We start from the raw sequence: 20,114 nt of genomic DNA on the forward strand, positions 1-20,114 counted from the left end.
AGGGTACGGCGGTAGGACACGCAACCCTACCGCCAGGCCCTCCGGCGGTAGGCAAAAGGGTCAGATCCCGAAATTTTTCCGAACTGGGGTCAGATCCCGATTTTGTTTGCAAAAAGGGTCAAAACACGAAATTTGGCCGTTACCTGAAGCCTGAAGGAACGTTACATTACAATGGGGATCGCTCTTGTGAACATTCAAAATTTTGCAATGGGGATCATAGGATCGGGATTGGAACTGGATAATAATTAACAAAGATCCTAGCCTCCATCCAGAAATCACCACACTAGATGAGGAATCGAGGAACAAGCCCATCAATTCTTAACAGGATTTGAACTGAGGTACCTATGTATGGTGCAGCGGCGCCAGAGAAGAGAGCACGAATGGGGATGAGCCCCTCCCAACTGGATCGCCGGAGGAAGGGAAAATCCCGCCGGCGAACACGTAGGAGCTCACCGCCGCGCCATTAATCGCCTGGATCGAAGGTCGCCACCGCGCTAACCCTAGCGATGCTGGCAGCCGGGACGAAGAAGGGGAGAGATTAATCTGGGCCGCACATCTCAAATCCAACGTGGGCTATGTTCTCCCAACCTTTTTTTGACAGTATATGTTCTCCCAAGCTTTATTTCTGGGCAATTCTTGTTTCCTGTTTTTTTGTTTCAGATTTTCCTTTTACTATTCTTTCAAAAGAAAGGCTAGTTTTTAGGCGACTACTATGTGTCATCCGCCTGATAATTAAGAGTTATCAGCTATCTCCCTAACTATTGGATGTGGACGTTCGATTTGCCTCCCCCATCACAACACCGGCCGTGTACACCATGTTGTGAACCCCACCCGTCATGCTATGAGCCCCATCATTCGCTTTGAAGCATCCGTCGCCGACCATGCGAGCGCCTCTTTTTCTCACGTTCGCTTGGGGGAGCGCAGGCCACAAAGTTGGGCATCTAGCTTGTGGGACAAAGACGCATCCATGACAGCTTCTACAAAGGTGGGCGAAGCCCTCATCGGCGAGGATTCTAGAGGAGGGATCTAATGAAGAAGAGAGATAGGAGCAGAGACCACTACACCTTGTAGCACTGGTGACGGCGACAGCTTGCAACATCAATGGCCGCAGCTATGCGAGCTTTGGGGGAGCAACCGAGGGGGGGTTCAATGTTCGATTTGGAAGGAGCAACTGAGCTGCGAGGAGGAGGAAGACGAGCTAAGGAATAAGGTTGAGGGTGTTTGCGATGAATACGTGTCCAACGAATCCCTTATCCAAGTAAGTACGTCCCAGCCACAGGATCGAGCTCGATTGAACAGTGATGCACACGACCGATGAAGCATTCTTCTTCAGCCGACTATTTTGAATCGTTTCCCTTTTTTCTTTACCATTGTTCGGTGAAAAAATCAGATTTTATGGCTATGTAGTCTCTCTTTTCCTTCTACTTCTGCTTAACTAGCATCCCATTTCCTCTCAATTCTCCATGGATCGTACACCGCCACCTTCTCCAACATCAAGTTAGGGCCTTACAACAACTCTAGCTACTAGGCATGACTTTAAGCCCGACGGGGTGCTCATTGCCCTCTGGAAACCACGTGCAAGCTCAACGCCAACCACAAACATCTTCCTTCCGCCACTTGCATGTTCCTTCTCTTTCCCCAACCCTCATTGGACACGCGTCACATGAGCCCATATTCTTAGTTAGTAGATTATTTGTTTGAATTTATCCTAAAGGTGGAAAGTGGCTGTGGCAACCCGATCCAGCAAACCAGAGGCCATGTGTCCCAGCCCAGAGATCCATGTCTTCTGGGAGACGATATAGCTTGATAGAGAATAAATCATAAATCATAATATATTAGGGGACTACCATTACAACATCATAGGGTACAATACTTTTGCGAAGCAAGGCAGTACTACTAGAGGCAATACATTTATGTGTTTATTCTTTGGTCGACTCATTCATGGAATGCTAAAGGTGGAAGCAAATAACACAACGGAAAGCGTGATGACGGGCGCGGGGGGGGGGGGGGGGGGGGGGGGTTGTCCAATCTCCCCCTTCCCTAGCATCGGCTGTTAAAAACATCCATGCTCCTTCCAGTACGTGCAGGAGAAGTAGGCAGAGAAGTCGTGGCTCTCGTGAGGTCGCGAGGGCTGACCTGTAGGGGAGGAGGCTGTGGTGCGAGTGGTGATAGTGGACATGACGTGGGAATGGGTTGTGAAGAGGAACAAGAGGACCGATATGCTGACATGGAGGAGGAAAATCCAAGGAGGAAACGTAACTCCAAGCAAATTGTTGATCCGAGTGCTTCAACTACGATCATTGGAAATGAGATTTGTTCATGTTGGCTGCGGCAACGATGGTACCCTAGTTTTCACAGCTCCTCGTGAAGCTTAGGTTCCTCCAAGCCCACCCCCGAAACATGATCCAAAGAGGACCAAGACAGGACAAGCTTCTAACAAAAATGGCCCTATGAAGTTAAGTGTGACCGGCAAAACCATTGATCCACGATTGGTGGCCTCCCAAGTGGAGGACCACCGGGCACAATGAGTCTCTTGTGTTGAAACTGTGGTGGGATATGCAACACCTAGAAAATTGGAGAGCTCCCTAAATCGTGATAAAGTTTTCCCCTATAGTTCTTTGCATTGTAGTGACTTAGAGCGAGGTCCATGCTGAAAATCTTGTTGGTTCTTTAGGCTATGATAATGCTTATGTTATTGACATCACCGGTAGAAGTGGTGGTCTAGCTATGTTTTGGGATACTCTAAGTACCATACAGATGTAAAAGTTTCTAAACTTGGAAGCAGCCCCCTGAGGTTGTCATGTTTCTACGGCGAAGCACAAACTCAGCTACATCATAGAACATGGGACACAATGAAGGATATATGCTCTTTGAACGATCTTCGATGGATGCATTTCGTTCTGATGAACATGATAGTGTAGGTCAGCGTAGTCAGACTCAAATTCAAGGTTTTGAGACGCAATAGATATTTGTGGCCTGGTTGATCCTGGCTTTCAAGCAAAACCATGGACTTTTGAGAAAAAAAGTTGTTGAGGGTTGTTTCACGAGTGTTCGGTTGGACAGGGCCTTGGGCTCAGCTGAATGGTGTGCACAATTCTTGTTGGCTACAGTGGAACATCTCACAGCCGCGACTTCCGATCATTCTCCTATTTTATTGATGCCGGATTCGTTGGAGGGCAACTATAGACTTGCGAAACAAGTGTGGGCACATGACCATTTACAAACGAACACAAATGTTGCTGACATCGTTGGAACGATCATGTCAGATATTGAAATTTTGGAAAGGGATTTGGCATAGCAATTGGATAGTTAACCAATGTCAAGTCATGACACAAGGCATGGTCCTCTCGTCATCAGAGTACGTCAATCACCAACAGCGTAATCCAGGAAGGACGCAATCGGTTCTTTCAACAGGTTGCAGTATATATATACTTATGGATGAAGACGCCGCTCCGCGGATGGGAGAGAGTTGCGCATAAAGGAGCTCGCCAGAGACTAGGCCTACTGGAATTCGCTCATCGCCATTGCATCTCTGTTGGAAGTTGTCGGGGGATAGTCTGGGCAAATACATGTTGCGTCAAAATGTCAACGCTTTGCACGGAGAACGAGCGAGCGACGAGAGGTGAGATGGGTCAGCCCATTTAACCTATTATTACACGCTTCTACCAATCTCGATGTTCAAAATAGTTTTCTTAAAGAACTTTTGGGAAGGTTATTTGCCCGACTTCTACACATTTTGAGAACCTCTTAGAAGGTTTTGGTCCGTCTTTTTCTTATTACTAGCACAAATGCCCGTGCGTTGCAACGGGAGAAAAGAGCAAACTTCACAAAAAGACATCGGCAATGAACCAGCAAAAGCTCAACAAAGGCCCCAGTGAGTAGACGGAGATGCGGATGGAGCTGTGGGCAAAGAGGAGGAAGCCATTGATGATGAGTCACGGAGACGACGAATCACATGCCGCCCAAACAGTGGCGTAGCTAGGGGGTGGCCAGGGTGGTCCATGGACCACCCTGGAATTTCCCCATAGCTTGCATATAGTGTAGTAAAAAAATATTTTTTTTAAAATAAATAAACTTATATAAATATTTCTATTGATGGACCACCCTGGCTTATTGGGCTGGCTACGCCACTGCGCCCAAAGTGGCGTGGGCGAGGTCGGCTTGAGGGCTTTGGTGGCTTGTGGCGTCAACAGACTCCCTCTTATCGTGTTCATGGCATGCTCTAATTCATCATAGTGTCTTCCATCATCCAAGTGATCGAGCTCGTAGCCATCGAAGCACTAATCATCCATGATTGCCGCCGCCGCTGCACACCTAACCTCCGTGATGTTCCTGATGGACGCGAGTATTTTTTTTTCTTCTTAAATTAGGTACTCACCAATCCAACTCCATATAGGTTAGAATCGTCTATAAAAACGTATATGTTAGAAGCATGTGGTCAAGTAATTTAGGTAGACTAAAACTTAGACTGGTCTGAATCTTATGATACATAGTCCAAACTTACTCAACATCTCATCTCTTGTTTAAAATCAACTTGATAACACTTTTGACTCAACCAAAATATCTGATCGAGACCAGATAGAAGTAGCGGTGGGAGAGTGATGCGACGGCGATGAGCTGCAGCACGATCGATCGAGGCGGATTTCCACTGGGCCAATGCTCCCAAGGGAAGAGTGCGTCGGTGATGGGCGTCGTCTAGTCGATGCCAGTGGTACATTCTTCCATCTTCCATCATTTAACCTTCAGTGGCATTTTGAAAGAAATTTGTTCTCTACTGCTGGTACATTCTTCTGTAATCTGAAAACAATTATCAAAAACTTCTTTAGGGAAAGAAATTTTGCATAATTTTGCCAAACAGTTTGCATGCAGTATCATTTCTTCCTTCCATCTTCCATCATTTAACCTCCTCTTCAGTAGCTGTTACGTCCATCATCAGGCTGTCAACCTGAAGAATGCATCAAACACAGTTATGTGTTGCCTCGTTGATTCCAACCTTCTTAAGATTAGTAGTATATTTGAAACATCAGAATAGACATGAGCAGAGGATTACACTTACGTACATTAGACAACTAATGGCTTGACTGAATTAAATAACAGCATGTTGTGTTTGGTTTTTTGACACCAAGCCATAGACAAAGAGTAAGAAGCGCATGATCCTAGTAGATGAGATCCTAGATTAGCTTCAGCAACAACGCAGATCAAGAAATTGCAAGGTTAACTTATCAATGGAGAACTGGCAGACAAACTTCCGGCGTACTATGGAGCACTGGTGGGAGGGAAAAAATAGTTAGAACAAAATCAAGTTTAGGAGCAACAAAAGTTAATTAGAATAAGAAGAGTGGTATGTTTGATGTCATGTGCTGCAAGCACAGTATACTCGGTCTCATTCTTGTACACAGCAATCAAGTGCGGCAACGTGACCACTTTCTGTTTCGAATTTAACAGCCATACGGAGGGCATATGTGTGATCAAGTACACCTGTATTGATTAGAAAGTAATAATGTGTGAATAGTTGAATAGGGAAAGAATTACACAGTTGCAAGAAACCATGCAATAACCATATCTGTCTGCTTCCCTCAGTGTGTTCGTCTCAACTGCATGCCTAAGTCGGGCTGCAAGTTCCTATCATAACTCACTCTATATAAACCAGTCTAATTGACATTAAGTTTAATCCAGAAATCAATTTTTTTTTCACATTCTAAAGCAGCATAGTGTGAACAGAACTTTGCTGAACTGAGTATGAACAGCAGCATAGTGTGATGGGAACCATCCACAACCCAACTCCTTCATGCCCACTTGACAAGAAATGTGTTTGCAAGAGACAAGAACAAAAGATGTTCAGAAAGACACAAGCCAGAACAAAATTTGATAATCATAAAACATGTAAAGTTAAAAAGGATTTTGCGAGTGTCCATGGTCAACCTGCTCCAGCTCTAGCTTTCCATCCAATTCGTTTTCCACCCTTTTTGGGGAGGACAATTCGTTTCCATCATCTCAAGAAATTTTCCTGAACACTTCAAAACTAAAAACAGTTGGATTCAAGGGCAAGCCTACTTGATCCTTTAATTACCCCAAAAACAAAATGTCGTGAACATAAAAAACTTAAACTACAAATTTACATGTTTTGCCTTTTTTATCGAGATGGCAACATAGGGACGCTGAGTCAAGCAAAGACACTTGCTCCAAATCAAGAAGGGAAATCAAAAATAATGATAAGTTAGACTAATCAATACTAATAAGATTGAGTAACAGGTTTACAATCAATCAACAAATCTTCCCATCCTGTCTCTTCTAATTCTGGCACTTGTTAACTCACATATCAATAGAACCTGGTTCTTTCAGACTTGCTACTTCCCCCACGCCTCCGCCGGCCTGGTGCCTCGTGTGGCCGCGCCCCCGCCGGCCTGGTGCCACGTGTGGCTCCTGGCCTCGCGCGCCGGACTGGCGGCAAGGTATTATAACGGTGACTGGGGATAGGAGAAGGTGGTGAGGGTTGCTGACAGCGGAGGGATAGGGCGCGGTGGAGGACGGAACCCTAGCGCCGGGGCGTCAGCGTTCTCGTGCGGGAGAGAGAGGTGCTAGGTAGGCGGCGGCGACGGGCGGGAGGCAGGAGGCGGGGGCGGGCTGGAGGTGGAGACGGGATCGGGAGGCTGGGCTATTTTTTTTTCTCTCGCCTGTACCGGTTCGTTGACTTATCATGCGAATTCCTGGTTCAATGTATTATTAGTACCACCTCGTTTATATTACGTTTTTGTCCACATAAATAGCCCAATAAAAAAATATATATTTATCTAAGGTAGTTCCTTTACAAGTAAAAAAAGAAACAAAAAGTTAGGCAATATATAGTGTTTGATGCTTCTCCGCATAGTACCATTTCTTAGGATCCACAAAGTATTACTAATATGTAAGCCGAAAATAATGGGAAGTAGATGCAGCATAGCATGACATACCAGATGATTTTGCAAGCACACCACTGAATATATCGAGGACTACTTAATATAAGATCTTCAAATAGGTACATGTTTATGATGAACACTCTGAAGCTATTTCGTGTAGTCTTCAAAGGATTTAAAAAAAGTTTTTGCTTGATGTCAAAGATGAATAATTTGAACATATACTAATTTTTCCAATAATTAAACTATTAAAGCAAGGAAATGGTACATATGTTCACCCTCAAAAAATGAGACATAGGTTCATCCTTCATACAACCATAACTTGAAGGCTGCAGAGCGAGGCGGCAAAACTTGTAAGATGCAGCCATGTGAAACACGATAGAACTGCCACCACAAGATCAATCAAGCATCGTTGAGAGAGAAAAATCCTTGACCATCATTAACATTTGTCAACGAATCCAACTCCGCTTCTACTGATGATAACCAAAGAACCTTCCTTGCCAATATCCCATTCCAAGTTCAGCACCCAAGGATTACCTCTTTTGGTCGGTCTCCCCTCGTCAAGGATAAGTAATGTTCAGAAGGGCTTCTTTTTCCATAATCAGGCATGCAAATTAATTACACTTCTGGTGGAAGGATCATCCCTTGGCGAGCCTCGCCTTCCCTCTAGTAGGTTGGCAAAGCATGGTTTGGCAGCCGGGGTACACCACCAAAGTCTGATAGTGGCTGAACACAGTCGTTCTGTGAGAAAAAAAATAGTAAGTTGGATTTTGTCATGGAAGAGAGATAATTAACAATTATATCAGATTATGTAAAGACCCGGTGGACAGGTAAGTTGATTTAGCCAAGCGCAGTGCAGGTTCCGTGTAGATTTCTAAGCTAGATTTGCCTTGCGTTACATAGATTGCCTATTTGGCGGACTGTGATAAGTGCTTCCCAAGCTCCATAATTTGATACGTCCCTGTCATTAAGTAAAATAATTAGCTGTAGGCAAGTAACCAGAGTGTTTGGTGCAATCTGTCTATGGGGAATCATATATAATTGTTTGGTTTCAGTGATGTAACTATAGCCTCGGAATGAAACATTATGTTTTCCGAATATTTGTCTGTGCATTGCATAATTCCATGGATAGTTCACACGGGTTAATTTATTGTTTCATCTGCACATATTGATCAAATAAATTCTTCCAATCTAGTTAATTGTACTGCTGGATTTTGGTGGTCATTCTGAATGTACAGATTTGTTGTGTGGATCTCTGAACTAATATGGATCTGTTTACGAACTATAAATCAGCACTATTTCTGGTTCTTGCTATCAGTTTGATTTTGGTGGTCCAAGTGGATATATACAGCAGTCATGCAGCCACAGTCTGCAATATTTGGTTAATGAGAACGGGAGGAGCATAACACTGACCCCATCGCTTATCTCAGCCAGCTTCAGGTCCACCATGGCCACCTACACTGGGCGCCATATCACGTCCCCGAGCTTCGTTGACGACTCGTCTACCCCAACCCAATCACCACAAACAGGGATACAATCAGATCTAATAAAAGATAGCTCCATGACCATGAGGAAGGGACGAACCGTCGTTGGGGAATCGCCCATAGGCGGCGGCGCTGGAGCACATCCGGTCGTCCGCGTATCCAAAGCTAATCGGGGCAAGGCGGTTGGTGCTGGGCGACGGCAGCAACGACCTTGTAACTGAGACGCGACGGTAGGCGGTGCGATGCCCTCGTCCTCCGGCGTGTAGTCCGATCTGTCCCCGTCATCTCCGTCTCCTCCTCCGCCGCCTCCACCTCCCTCTCCTACTCCTACCGGCTCCTCCGCCGCCTCCACCTTCCGCTCCTCCTCCTCCAACCGGCTCCTCCGCTGCCTCCACCTCCCTCTCCTCGTCCTAACGCTCGTTGCCCGCGGCGGCGAGGAGCGTGTCCAGCAGCACCGCACGCGGAGGACTCGAACGGCGCGGGGAGGAGGGAGCGGCGGAGAGGAGGCAGGCCGCAGTGCGGGGAGGACGGCGCGACGGAAGATGCGGGCCGGCGGCGGGGAGGCGACGGATTCAGATGGGGGTGGGAGGCACCGTCGCTCGACTCGGGGGTGTTTTTTTTGTCGAGCGCGTTCACCTATGGGGCAGAAATCTGAAACGTTTTATCCACTTATTTACTGGACTGCGGTATTAGTTATCAAAAAACCACAGGACCTTTGTGTAAAAACGCCGCGACGGTGAACCCGGAGACTCAATCCGTGCTTTATTATTAGGGAGAGATTATTTTTCTGTTGGTTTCTTCACGGAATTTTTCCTTTTGTTGTTTTATCTTCAGTGGTTGTTCTTTTCTCAAAAAAAAAATGTCACAAGTTTAAAAATGGTTTGTAATAAAAAATGTTTATGTATTCACAATTTTTTCTAAAATTATTTCATTTTTTTTAAATTGAGAATTTTAAGAATATCATTTTTATAAAAATGTTTGGGGTTTCAGAAAACATTCACAATATTAAAAGACATGTTTATAATTTCAAAAACTGTTCACTTTTCCAAAAAAGTCAAAATTTTAAAAGTGTTCTTTTTTTAAATTTTCATAATTTATTTAAAATATTTTCCCCATGTTTTTTGAAAAACTTATCGCGACATCAACTGACTCGCTATAGTAGCTTGCTAGCTACTGTTGTCAAGCCTATGTAGTACGCCATGGGTCGGCACAGTTGGGGCGCTACTCTCACTAGTGCAGAATCGGCAATAGCACCGGTTCGTAAGGCCCTTTAGTGCCGGTTCCACAACCGGCACTAAAGTGTGGGCACTAAAGCCCCCTCCCTTTAGTACCGGTTCAGCACGAACCGGTGCTAAAGGGAAACCACGTGGCACGAGGCAGCTCCGGGGGCGGTAGATCATTAGTACCGGTTGGTAACACCAACCGGTACTAAATGTTTGTGGGTTTTTGTTTTATTTTTTATTTTTCCTTTAAATTTGTGTTATCAATTTAATTTAGGATTGTTTTACGTTATAATGAGTTGTTATACTTGATATGGATATGGATATGGCATATATATATATATATACTTGATCACTTAGAGCTAGGATCCATCCAGTTCAAACTAATTTGCGGTTTCTTTCATAAATGATATATATAATAACTCATCATCATCATCATCACATATTAATAAATAAATAAACTCTTGCATCATATCATCACCAACAACAGTATATATATATACTAGCTAGCTAAAAATCATCGTAGTCGTCATTAATTACCACTATTTAATCATCATATATAGTCATTACCGCTATCTAATCACCACCAACACTAGCTTAAAGAAGAAACATTCACTTGTAACAGAAGCAAAGATATCATCGAGTTCAACATGGTCATGATATTATAAGCGTTCACAAGCAAATCACTATTTGAGATTAATTAAGTTCAGGACAATACGGACATGAGAGAGGACAAGTACTAAGAGCATGAACTAGCTAAATCACTCCTGCTGCTCCCTCTCAGGTAGAATAGCATAAAACATGTATAGTTCTCCTGATTCATCATACTGGAGCATGCAGATGAATCTGTCTCTTAATATTGGGTTGCGCTTCTCCTTGCTGCCCCCTAGTACTTATCTGCGATCGTTAACAATTTTGCTCCAATCTTTCACTATTAAGCATTCTTCGCTTTTAGAAATCATTAATGCACTCATGTGCAATGTAGGAAATCTTGGTCGTAAGCTAACCATTGACATGCGACCTTTTGTCTCGATCCACTGAGGCACAACTGTCATCGGGAGTCCCTGTTGAAGAACATCATATAGTAATTAATATACTTAGCAATGAAAAGTTTAGCTTCAAAAATAATGTATGCAAAAGATGCACTAAGGACAAATAGTAAAAATCTTACCATCTTTCGATTATAGATGTGACCGAAGTTCAATACGATCACCATTGGTCGGACGTTTTGAGTACTAACATTTCTAAGTTCAGAAAGAAAATTTGTCTTGACAGTATGAAGATCCTCAAGCCATGAAACATAATGACTTATCTCCTCGCAGTTTAGTTGAGCCCCGGGGGAGTAGTAGGTCCTGTCTACTAAGCGCCGGACATGTTTGCTTGAACCGAAATAAGCTGACAATACAAATTAGTTGTCAACTATTTTTGAATAAACAATATCAAAGACATAAACATATGCATGCATGGTTGAGAAAAACTCACATATGATAGAACTGGAGGCGTTTGCACATCGACCCAGATGTCTCTATTACCTTCAATATCATCTTTCGGACGAATATCAAAGGTGATAACCATATCAGGCTCAAATGCATAACCCTTGCATAGTGCTCGCCAAGTTTTGCATTCAAAATGGGTGTATGTGTCTCCATTATATAATTTGACGTTGAAAGTATACCCATGCTCGGTCTTCAAGTAAACTCTCTTTACCTTCATATCATCTATAGCACTAAAACCTATCTTATCCAAGACAAAAATACTTGCATGGCAGGGAATGCGCAAGTAGAATAGTGAAAATTTAAAATTATAAGTTGAATCAAATGAAGCATAAGTCATACTTTAAAATTATAAGTTGAAGCAAATGAAGCATAAATTTTGCATTCAAATAATAATTTCCGTTGTGACGTACTGTATCCACTTCAAATGTCTCATCCAGCTTGATGCTGAAGCGCCTACCATCAACAAGGAAATTTTTGTCGCACAGACCCCGCTGGTCCTCACAGTGTTCGCACATGATGAAATATTTTTCGTCGTCAGATGACAATTCCTATATTCATATAGGTGAAATATTAAACAATTATTACTATCTAACATTAATTAAAATCTAGCTAATTCAAATATATATTCATCTAACATTTAACATTAATATATCTAACTATATTCATCTCTAACAATTGACATTACTATATATTTAACTTTTCTATCTAATTCATTTAACATTTATATAAACTAAAAATATATAAAAAATTAAATAAACAGAAAAACTCATTAACAAATAATATTTCAATTAGATCATCAAATGTCATATACCTAAATTTCTCACTAAAAATAAACTAGTTATATTAATTATTCAACTAGTTCAAATCTCATATACCTAAATAAACTAGTTCGACAATTTTTTTAATAAAAATAAACTAGTTATATTAATTATTCAACTAGTTCAAATCCCATATACCTAAATAAACTAGTTCGATTATTTTCTTACTAAAAATAAACTAGTTATATTAATTATTCAACTAGTTCAAATCTCATATATATACCTAAATAAAGTAGTTCGATTATTTTCTTACTAAAAATAAACTAGTTATATTAATTATTCAACTAGTAAAAAATGTGTATGTGTATGTGTGTGTATTTGTGTGTATACGTATACGTGTGTGTGTATGTACGTATGTGCATGCAGTACGCCGCGGGGTCGCCGGCGCGCGCGTACGGGGCGGGGACGGCGCGCGGCGTACGGGGTGGGGGCGGCGGCGTACGGGGCGGGGGCGGGGGCGGCGGCGGGGGCGCCGGCGTACGGGGCGGCCGGGAGAGACGTACCGGGCGCGGCGCCGCGGCGACGACGACAGACGGTGACCGGCGATGGGCGACGACGACAGACGGCGGGCGACGGGCGACGGGCGACGGGCGGCGACACGACGACGACGGGATCGAGCGGCGCGCGCCGTTGGAGACGAAGTGGGGGATGGAAACTGAAATTTTCGTAAGTGCTATATATATAGGATGGACCTTTAGTACCGGTTGGTGGCTCCAACCGGTACTAAAGGCCTATTTTCGCCAGGCCAAGCGGCGGGAAACGAAGCCCTTTAGTACGCCACCAACCGGTAGTAAAGGCACGACCTTTACTAACTTTTACTATCGGTTGGAGCCACCAACCGGTACTAAAGGCCTTGCGCTGCCACCCCGCGATGCACAAAGTTTAGTCCTACCTCGCCGGGCGAAGGGCAGTCGCACTGATTTATAAACCCAGTCGTGGCTGTCTCTTTGAACTCCTCTATATAGCAGACTTGTGGGCCTAACTTCTGCGTGCTGCCCTGTGAGTCTGCTGGGCCTTTAGGGTCTGTAATTGCACGCCCGTGGCCTAGCAGGCCCACAGGGCAGCGCCCCAAATTTTTTATAGTTTTTTTTCTTTTCTGCTTTATTTTCTTCTATTTATTTCTGCGTAGTTTTTTGTATAGTTTTTTCTTTTCTGTTATATTTATTTTCTTCTATTTATTTGTGAGTAGTTTTTCATCTAGTTTGTCAAAATTCAACATTTTCAGAGTTCATTTTGTAGTGATTTTCAATTTCACGGTCATTTGGCTCTCTAAACAAATCAGTAAATGAATGAAAAATAGCAAATCATTAAATACATGAAAAATAGCAAATGAAGGCATAAATGATTGAAAGTTGATGGCGTCGCTTTGAATGGTGCATACTGAACGCAAAAAATATAAGAGTATTTAGATCATGATCTTATATTTCTTTACAGTCTAAATTGTCAATACGATCTTATACATAAAAAATACTTTGATCATCAATGATTTTTTTGTGTACAATCTGAATTGTCAATATGAGTCCTCAACGATTTATAAACCGATGAAGACTCATATTGCGGCCACAAATTCTACACATAGAGTTCAATGAAGACCAAGTGCTTGTGATAGTTTGAGAAGTAACATATTTAAGGTGGTACTAGCCTTGTTAGGGGAGCGAGGTGGGACTAAAAACAGCTTGCCATAACCTCATTAGTACCGGTTCGTGGTACGAACCAGCACTAAATGGTGATGATGGGGCCATAGTCTGACCGCAGGCTGACACAGCCTCTTTAGTACCGGTTCGCGGCATGAACCGGTACTAAAGGTTCGCCACGAACCGGTACTATTGATCGCCGCCATGAACCGGCACTAATGTACACATTAATACCGGCTCAAATTCAAACCGGCACTAATGTGCTTCACATTTGACTCTTTTTCTACTAGTGCCTGTGCGGAAGGCTGACTGTTTGCTGCACAGAGCGGCGAATAGGAGACTCCGATAGACTGGTCTCGAGGAAGAAGTGAAGAGACTAATCATAGGCCACATTTCATCTGACGTGGGGTATATTTCCACGGTGTTTACCAATATTCCTGCTCTCCATTTTCCTCATATGCACGTGATTTTTTGTTTGTCTCTAAGGTCTTATAAAATACTACCCCTGTAACTTAATATAGGACTTTTTTGACACTATGACAGTGTCAAGAGCACGTCTTGTATTAAGTTACGGAGGGAGTAAAACATTGTCTGCAATGGTTAAAACTCTAATACTAACTTCTACGAGGCAAAATCCATGGTTCAAACAATGAAAAATTAGAATTCTACAATCGAGGGTGCCACGCTTCTTTTGGCTCACCACATAGCAACATAGTGCATCACTTTCTTTTGACTGCACAACATAGGATCCATGTGTCTCTCATGTTGTGGGCCGCCTAGTCTGTGCCTGTTGGGGTTCATGGTGTGGGGCATCCATCAATATTGTTTTGGGGTTCATGGTGTGGGGCATCCATCAATATTGTTACAAGCAAAACTAGGGTTAGGTAGTCCGGCTTGATAACCCAAACCTAAAAAGCATGGCCTTGAGCCGGGACTGGGCTCCAGTTTCTTTCCTAAAGCATAAAAGGTAAAAAGGCCTAAATATTGTATTTTTATATTCTCAAAAAGATTAAACTAGGATTTTAGCAAAACGTAGACATAATATTGTATTTTTATATTCCCAAAAAGATTAAACTAATACGTTTCAATATTCTCTCCCCACACCTCCATTTTCTTCTCAAATTTCTCCATTAAAAAATTTGAGTGGTTAAAAGGGGTTGAATTAGTAATTGGGAGGGCATACCCTAATTAAAATCTCTACTGGTGTTAGAAGGGGTGGCTTCTTTGATTTTGTTGGTTCTGAATTGTGGTAATACAAAGAATTGATGTTAGATCAATTGTAGGTAGAAAGCACTCACAGCGATTGCTCGATATTGGTTAATTACCCAATTTTATTATCAAAAGAGTATACCACATACCATAGTTCGTTAAACAGTGGATAATAATTGCCTAGTTTGAGGCTTCTGCTTATACAACCGAATTTCAGAACTCCAAACCCAGCCTAACCGAGGGCGCGATCAAAATACAAAAAGAACTACTGTATTCTTGAGGACATACTAATGCTACTTGTCTGTAATCAATCAGCTTGTGCATGCCTGTCTTCTGAGCATTTCTTAAAGGGTTCAGGAATGAATCTCAAAAGGGAAGGGAAGGAAGCTCCCGATCTATTTTCCAGCACGCCGATTTCCTCATCCACATTTGTAGATAGGATCTCCAGTTCTTGCATTGTACTCATAAAATGGTGAGGACGCGACAAAACTCCTCTTTGTCAAGGTTATTTTTTGCAAACATCCTCTTCTTGCTGACGTATTTCCGAGTCCCATCGGTTGGAAAAACAATATCTTCACTGCTACCGCCATTGCTGACCGAACAGAAACGTTCGATCAACGCATTATCCATCATCCCTGCCACAGGATCTACTACCATACGTTGAAGCACAGTAGCATTCCTAAGGATGTAGAGCGCCAGCTCGGCTAGCCCCAATACATCACAAAATCCAGACATGTAGACACTCTAGAGATGACGATGCGGAGGCCCTTGTGTCGCTAACACTGTCCTCGGATTTTCTGAGCAAAATCTATCATGATCCATCTGCACGGGCATATATCCATTAATTTCAATATACATCTTTGTTCGAGTGGGCAGAACACGCAGGAAAATACCATAATTAAGAGTGACCACTTACATGCAGTTCCAGTTCTTCTAAGAGAGGTGCTAATTCCAAGAGATTAACAAAGCCCATAACCCAGCTGTCATCATATGGACCGAGAAAGATATCAAGGTTCATGTTCAGATGCCTCAAAGTCATGAAGCAATCGTGGGTGTTACTGAACCTTTCTACCTGGAACAGAAATAATGCATGGCCACTCAACAAATATTTAATTTTGAATCAATCGATATGGCAGGTCTACAAGCACCTGAATGCAAATGTCATATGGGCGAAATTGAAGAATGAAATAAAGAGCTGGTTTCTAGAGCATACCTGATTAACAGTCAAAAGTAGAAGTAGTGTGTGCACATGAGGAAGCGCAGTTGGAAGCTCAGTGAAGATATAATCCAGAACATCATCATAACCGTCGAGTACTCTCAAGTTCGACACAAAAATTGCCTCTGACAACTTTGAAGATTGAGTGAGCACAGTTTGCATCGGATGGTCATCAAACTCAAATTTGGTAAGATTTGGAGCATGCAACTCTATCATGTCCAGTTCACAATGGCGAACACGCAGGTACTGCAACCTGCACAGTTTCTGTCCTAGGCGCACCACTCTATGTTTATGCACTCAAGAAGGGCACAACTTAGCAACAGGCACTGGAGATCATCATCACTGATGGAGACCGTACTTAGTCTGAGGTTCCTAAGGTTTGTGATACCAGAGAAACTGAGGGGCAGCTTTAACCATACGTAGCCTAGATCAAGAGATGTGACACAAGAGCCGTTTGGGCCACTGAGATTGCACAGCGGGAAAACATACTTGTACTTGTCATATGTAGCGCCATAACAAGTGACATCAACCGTGAAATCAAAAGCAATGTGCTTGGCCCTTAACGCAATGGAAAATCTAACCCATCTATCAATGTGATACTTGTGCCTTATGCGAAGGCCAAATTTGACAACAAACTTATCCAGCGTCATGGTAGTTGGAGTAGAACACAGTGGGCGCAATACACTGTCCACATTAGCGATGAATTTAGCAGCCCAGGATGCTCGTTTAGTATTCATGTCTTTAATGATGCCATAGTAGTCTTTGGTGACAAGGTCTGGGTCAGTATTCGTGTCTGTACTGATGCCAAAGGTATCTTTGGTGAAGACCAGATCTGGGTGGCATATCCGCTGCTGTCTCCATTCACCAGAAAGTGTGCTTATCCTCACGACATCCTTGATCGACAACCGTGACAGTATGTCACGCAGGACGTCCTGTAATGAGCATGAGCAGTCAAATTGTGGCATGAGCTCAACAGCCACGATCCTTCCTAAGATATATAGTGATTTTTGTAAGATTCGGTAATAGCCAATATAAATAAGGTGCTTCGGTGCTTACATAGGGTAGAAGTTGAAGCTGCATTGCAGCCACGTCCGGTTTCTGCACCCTACTGAAACAAGAAGTACAAACTAGATAAAGCTGTCTGTGAATCATTTCAGCAAGCATCGTTATCACTGAGTTCTGCAAGCATCATTATCATTGGTTTAACTTTTGAGCAAACATTCGTGATCATGGATCCTGCCTAGCGAACTCTGTTCTATGAAAAAAACAGAAAACATAATTTGGCAACAAATTTGTATGAGGTATCTTACATCACAGGATTTTTCTCTTCATTTTTGTAACTCTACCTTACATTACAGGTTGCTACTAGCCTTGGCCGGGAGAAGAATAAATAAACCGGTAACCTGAAGCTACTTCATCATGTTTAAAATCGGCCTGAGGAAACATTACACTACAATGAGGATCGCTCATGTGAACATTCAAAATTGTGCAATGGGGATCGTAAGATAATTAACCAAGATCCTAGCCTCCATTCCGAAATCAGCGTCGGGATTGTTTTTCTCTGAGGAATTGATGAACGGGACCATAATTTGTTAACAGGGATTCGAAGTGAGGTACCTATGGATGGAGTAGCGGCGCCGGAGAAGGGAGCATGAATGGGGATGAGTCTCTCCCAACGGGATTGCCGGAACAAGGGAAAATCCTGCCGGCGAACACGCAGGAGCTCACCACCGCGCCATTAATCGCCTGGATCGAAGGTCGCCGCCGCGCTAACCCTGGCGGTGCTGGACTGCTGGCAGCCGGGACGAAGGGGAGACATAGATTAATCTGGGCCGCACATCTCACATCCAACGTGAGCTGTGTTCTCCCAACCTTTATTTCTGGGCAATTCTTGTTTCCAGTTTATTTTTTAGATTTTTATTTTACTATTACTATTCTTCCAAAAGAAAGGCTATTTTTTTTAGGATGCTGCCATGCGTCTTCCGACTGATAATCGAGAATTATCGGTTGCCTCCTAGCTGCCGGATTTGACCGTTCGATTTGCCTCCCAGCATTGCAACATCGGCCGTGTTGTGAACCCTATCATCGTTCGATTCGTCCCCCGCCCCCATCGCAACACAGCCCATGTTGCAAAGCCCAATTAATGCAACATCTGTCATGCTGCGAACCTAACTGTTAGCTTTCAATACAATTGTGGAGGAGCGGGCAGACCGAAGGCTCCTCCCTAGGGTTCCTCCCCGCTCCCCCCGCCGCCGCCGGCCGCCGGCTGCCGTCCGCGAGCCTCTCGCTCCGCCTCCCTCCCCCCTCCCCCCGCCCCGTTCGCTCGCCCTCCCGCGGGCGACGGGCGGGCCTTTGGTCCCTCTCCTCCGCCCCACCTACCCGACCCTCTCTCCCCCCCCCCCCCCGCCGCCGGTGTGGTCCGCCGGGCCCTATCCGCGCGGCGCCGGCGGCGGCGGGCCGTTCTTTCCCCGCACGCGCATGGGAAGGCGCGGGGGCCTCCCGATGCGGCGGTGTTGCTCGGTGGCAGTGGATCCGGCGGCGGTGCGGCCCCTTGGGTGGCGCGTTGGCGGCGGCGTGGCTGCTTGGCGGCGGGGCGTCGCAGTGGCTGGTAGCGGTGCCCTCCCAGCCCAGATTGGGGCCCTTTCGGGCCCTATCTGGGTCTGGGCGGTCCTGGCCGTGGCTTCTTAGTGGCGTCTCCGGCGGACGGCGGGGCGGCTCGTGCGGGGAGTGGCAGCGACGGGGGCTTCACGAGCCCGTTTCCGGCTAGGTCGGGCCCATCGGGGCCTTCGGCGCGGGGGCGAGACATGGTTTCGGGGGGAGGGGGGAGCTGGAGCCAGCACGAGCGTCGGTCGTGGCCATGGGCCAATTCTCCGCCTCCCCTTTCCCCTGGTCGATTGGGTCGCGGGTGCCTGGTTTGCCCCTGTTGCTACGTCCGACCGGTTCCTGCCATGGGCGGTGGAGGCTGTCCCCTCCCGCATGGCTGCTGTTGCTACCGCTCCTCGTTCCTGGTTACCTCCTCTGTTCCTGTGCCGGTCTCACTTCGTTTGCCATAGTGAGACGACGATGGGGACTGCACGGCCGTGGTGGCGCATGTTGGTGGGCGGCGTGTTTGGTGGTGTGCGATGGATCGTATGGGGTCATGGGTGGTTGATGGTCAGGAGAAATCCTTGTCGGCTTGTCCGGCACCAACGCGTTGACGCCCGTGGGTGCCACCATGCCTTCCTGAAGGGTGTCGGGTTTACCCCCTCCCCCGCACCCCTCTGCGTACCGGGGGAAACCCAAGGACTTGTCCGGGCAGCAGCGTCGTCGGCGTCACGATCCTTCTTGAAGGTGTTGCTTGGTATGCGGTGGTCCAGAGCGCTTGGAGTGTGGTGGAATTCTTCGGTGGGCGCAGCGGTTGCGGGTCTCCTTTGTTTTCGTTGATCCGTCGCTGTTCGCATTGTTTCTTTTTCTGTTTTCTCTTTCGTTTCTTTTGGGCATGACTGTGATGTTTCCACCCCAGCACCTATCGTTGACTGTATCGATGATGGTTGCTTTGTAATACAAAGCAAGGGGAAACCCTTTTTCGCAACTGTTAGCTTGGAAGCATCTGTTGCCGGCCATGCGAGCATCTCTCTTCCTCACGTTCGCTTGGGGGAGCGCGTGCCACAAAGTTGGACGTCTAGTTTGTGGGAGAGATCGGTGCATCCATGGTGGCTTCTACAAACATGGGAAAATCCCTCATTAGCGAGGATTCTGGAGGTGTTGATCTATTGAAGAAGACAGATAAGGGCATAGACTACCACACCTTGTAGCACTGGTGATCGACAATGACAACTTGCAACAACAATGGTGGCAGCTCTACGAGCTGCGGGGGAGCAACTGAGGGGGATTCGATGTTTGATTTGGACAGAGCGGTCGAGCTTCGAGGAGGAAGACGACAAGCGAAGATATAAGGTCACTAGTAGAAAAAGGGCCTAATGTGAAGCACATTCGTCCCGGTTTGTAGCTAAACCGACACTAATGTGACCATTAATGCCGGTTTCAACGGCTAGGCGGGCGGCGATCATTAGTACCGGTTTGTGGCGAACCTTTAGTACCGGTTCGTGGCACGAACCGGTACTAAAGAGGTGGTGGCAGGCTTGTGTCAGGCTGGGGCCCCACC

At 45.0% G+C, this 20,114-nt stretch overlaps 2 protein-coding genes across 2 annotated transcripts in view; both read right to left on the reverse strand.

The window, feature by feature from the left end:
- LOC123191152 (uncharacterized) overlaps positions 1-17,654 on the reverse strand; it is a 28,695-nt gene extending 11,041 nt beyond the window's left edge. The window contains exon 1 of the mRNA XM_044603938.1: positions 17,588-17,654. The gene's annotated coding sequence lies outside the window, so the exon portion shown is untranslated. The remainder of the gene's footprint in view (positions 1-17,587) is intronic.
- Positions 15,998-17,074, reverse strand: LOC123191154 (uncharacterized). The gene is made up of 2 exons (XM_044603940.1): positions 17,027-17,074; positions 15,998-16,902 (listed from the first exon to the last, which is right to left on the reverse strand). The coding sequence occupies exons 1-2, from the start codon at positions 17,048-17,050 to the stop codon at positions 16,240-16,242; spliced, it is 687 nt and encodes a 228-aa protein (XP_044459875.1). The 5' UTR covers positions 17,051-17,074; the 3' UTR covers positions 15,998-16,239.
- Positions 17,655-20,114: the final 2,460 nt, after the last annotated feature.

Source organism: Triticum aestivum, chromosome 2A (assembly GCF_018294505.1).
Source record: "Triticum aestivum cultivar Chinese Spring chromosome 2A, IWGSC CS RefSeq v2.1, whole genome shotgun sequence".
NCBI classification, from domain to species: Eukaryota; Viridiplantae; Streptophyta; class Magnoliopsida; order Poales; family Poaceae; genus Triticum; species Triticum aestivum.

Excerpts from the sequence above, each read along its gene's own strand:
- LOC123191154 (XM_044603940.1), bottom strand. The coding sequence starts at position 17,050 with ATGCAGCTTCAACTTCTACCCTAT. Across the intron at positions 16,903-17,026 it reads AGCTTCAACTTCTACCCTAT|GACGTCCTGCGTGACATACT; the intron begins GTAAGCACCGAA and ends TGCTCATTACAG.